General features: G+C 36.9%; 1 protein-coding gene across 2 annotated transcripts in view; it reads right to left on the reverse strand.

The window, feature by feature from the left end:
- The window catches only part of LOC107623179 (DEAD-box ATP-dependent RNA helicase 27), a 7,293-nt gene extending 4,183 nt beyond the window's left edge, over nucleotides 1–3,110 (reverse strand). Inside the window, exons 1-5 of one of the 2 annotated variants that reach the window (XM_021112848.1) lie at nucleotides 2,684–3,110; nucleotides 2,206–2,391; nucleotides 1,931–2,116; nucleotides 892–975; nucleotides 40–81 (exon numbers count right to left, since the gene is read on the reverse strand). In XM_021112848.1, coding sequence (XP_020968507.1) covers nucleotides 40–81; nucleotides 892–975; nucleotides 1,931–2,116; nucleotides 2,206–2,391; nucleotides 2,684–2,992 — 807 coding nt within the window. In that variant the 5' untranslated portion in view covers nucleotides 2,993–3,110. Of the gene's footprint in view, nucleotides 1–39; nucleotides 82–244; nucleotides 287–891; nucleotides 976–1,930; nucleotides 2,117–2,205; nucleotides 2,392–2,683 lie in introns of both variants that reach the window. The other variant, XM_016325350.2, reaches the window with a different exon arrangement.

A 3,168-nucleotide genomic window follows, 5' to 3' on the forward strand; every position in this document is an offset into this window, starting at 1 on the left:
GGAAGAAGCAAGAAGCATGATGAGTAATGGAGAACCAACCTTCTTTGTTTGCGTAGCTGAAAACAAAGCTGTTTGCCTAGTCTGTTAAACAAGAAGAAGATTAATCAACCACAGTCATAGACAATAGGTAAAAACCATATGTAAACTTAATAGTATTATAAAAAAAAAAAACTGAGAAAAAGAAAAAGTTTGAGAGAAGGCATTGTTACGGAGGAAGAAGCATGATGAGTAATGGAGAACCAACCTTCTTTGTTTGCGTAGCTGAAAACAAAGCTGTTTGCCTAGTCTGTTAAACAAGAAGAAGATTAATCAACCACAGTCATAGACAATAGGTAAAAACCATAAACTACATGTAAACTTATAGCTAAAATAATAAACATCAGGAGAAAAGGGGGAATCAGCTGAAGATATGGCAATCACATATTACTTCTCAGCCAATAAAGCTTGGTCCCAAACCTAAAACATCTTAGCTACAAGACCACTCATGTTACGGTCAAATTATTAACTTACCAGAAGAAAGAAAATGAAAGCTTTTGGGACTAAAAAATCTTGCAAATATGTAAATGTAAGCAGCTAGCAGTATGGAGGTTCAATCTATGAAGATGCTCTCCATCCCTATCTCTCTTTACCAATCCCTCACCCTGTCTCCCTTGCCATGTTAGATGGCTTCTTACGGACTTCCTAATTAGGTTGGTCATGGAAACTACCCCAATAAAAGAACAAAAAATACTACAAATTGATGATGGAAAAGCAACACCAGCATTTTCAGAATGTTATAGGTTTAGCAGTAAATTGAACTCACTAGGCAGTATAAAATGAAAGAAACTGTAAATTGTGCAATTTCATGAATATACTTTCATAACCCTGTTAAATTGGATGGGGAATGAATACCTTTGGAAGTATATTAATGATCTGCTTCATTTCCTCCTCAAAGTTTGCTTCTAATATCCTGTCAGCTTCATCAATAATGAGGCACTGCCAAATCATGCAAGTGCTCAGAATAAGCAGATTAACATAATATAGAATTCCCAAAAAAAATTTATAAAAAGTAAAATTCCAGATATGAGCCAGTTAAAAGCAATGAAATCAAGAATATCCAAAATGGAAAATGGAGAGCTTTGCTCTTTGTTTATCCCATTGTTTGGTTTTGAGGATATACTGTCGTATAATCTCTATGTATACATTTTACTTGTTAATATTATGTTTTGTTTTATCACAAGAAAAGAAGGAAAGAAAGAAATCCTTGAAGTTGATGAATGATTGCAAGGCCAGCAGGCTCGCTTATGATCTGCTGAAAGAGTACATCAGGAATCCCTCACATTCATGAAGCAGATTGTCAAAAAGGGCTAGTAAAGAAATTAGTGCTGCCTTAAAGGAAAAAAAGTGTGCTTCCCTTCCTATTTCCTATTTGCGTTCTTGATCTGTTTCCTCATCACCAACAAATAAACCTAGAATGCATAATGGGCAGGCAGCAACACTAGGGGCATGAGAATAATATCAGACATTGACATGCAGAACAATGACAAAGCTTTGTGCTATATTGAAAACCATTTAAAAAAAAATCATTTACGGACAGGGATTCAAGGAACTTCATAACTGTTTCCTCAAAAATCTTCTTCAGCATTCATCTCCCACTTTTAATTCCACCATCTTCCATTTCATCCCACATTTCTCACTTAATCCTACATCATCTACTTTTGAAGTTTTCAACTTTTCATAGATACAAAAGACCCAAGGCAGGATTTCTCATAAAACTTGCACAGCAAGGACATCAACTAAATGAATGTTCCATAATAGCATGATTAACATCACTTATTTATTGGTATAAAAAACCAAATGCTGCATATCATAACAAGTAAAAACAGAAGTCACCAAAAAAAAATAACAAGTAAAAACAGAGAAACAGCTCTACGGAAGATCAACAATTTACCTTCAAATTTTTGTATATGAATCCCTTTGTATTTTGAAGGTGATCAAGTAGGCGACCAGGTGTGGCCACCAACAGATTTACCCCAGAAATAATGCGATCAGCTTCTCGTTTTCTACCTGATCCCCCAATAACTAATCCAAGAGTTTGTGAATGATACTTGAGCAATTCCTTTGCCACCGCATGTGTCTCCAAAAAAAAAAAGGCAACTTGTTTTAGGAAAATAACCCTTTAATTCCAAAACAAGATAATCAGTGCTAGCAGCAACACTTTTATACCTGAATTGCAAGCTCTCTAGTTGGACATATGACAATAACGGCGGTTCCATTGCGAGGTTTAAACTCGGCATTGTACAACAATTCCACAGCCGGGATTAAAAATGCAAGGGTTTTCCCAGAACCAGTCCTCGCGGCACCAAGAACATCTTTCCCTTTCAAAAGCTCAGGAATAGCTCTCGCTTGAATCTGCATTTTACACATTGCAATCCATTCAATGATTCAAGTCACGCACCAATATTAACAACACTAAGCCTTGCAATCCATTCATTGCGTATATATGTAACTGAGACATTCAATTTATAGCATGATATTCAAGGCAATCAAACTCAAGAGTTCACCGAAACTTTAATAGAAAAAGCTCAGCTCAGAACCTAAAATTATAAGATCATAAACTCAGTAGAACTGTACGATAACTTTGATTTCTTATCTTATCTTATATATTCATCACCATCATCATCATTATTGTTATTATATGTACCTGAGTCATTCGATTGAAACCCATGTCCATAATAGCCTTGGAAGTGGGATCAGAGAGTTCAAGAGAATCGAATGGAACGGAACTCATGATTCCAGATTCAACGCCAGGTATCACATTTTTCTCTTCTCTTTTTTCTTCTTCTTCTACTTCATCGGTGTTGTTAGCGTCGTTGTGCTGCTCTTGTTCTTGGTCTTCATCATCGGCGGAATTGCGAGCTTCTTGTTGGGCTTTGCGAGGCCTTTTCCTTTTGCGGAGCTTCTTGTTGTTGTTTGATTGGTCCTCCGCATGGTTGAGCTCCGGTTCCGTCATAGGTGATGGTGCTGGTGGTGGTAGTGGCGGCGGCGGTGGCTGTGTTGTTACTTGTTAGGGTTGTTGAAGTTGTACAAAATTGAATCTGCGAAAACCCCAAAGAAGCCACTAAAGGGTCATTTTTTTTATTTTTTTGGGTTGCAACTCCCTCCTTCATCCCAAATTGCTCGACGTTT

Source organism: Arachis ipaensis, chromosome B10 (assembly GCF_000816755.2).
Source record: "Arachis ipaensis cultivar K30076 chromosome B10, Araip1.1, whole genome shotgun sequence".
Classification (NCBI taxonomy): Eukaryota; Viridiplantae; Streptophyta; class Magnoliopsida; order Fabales; family Fabaceae; genus Arachis; species Arachis ipaensis.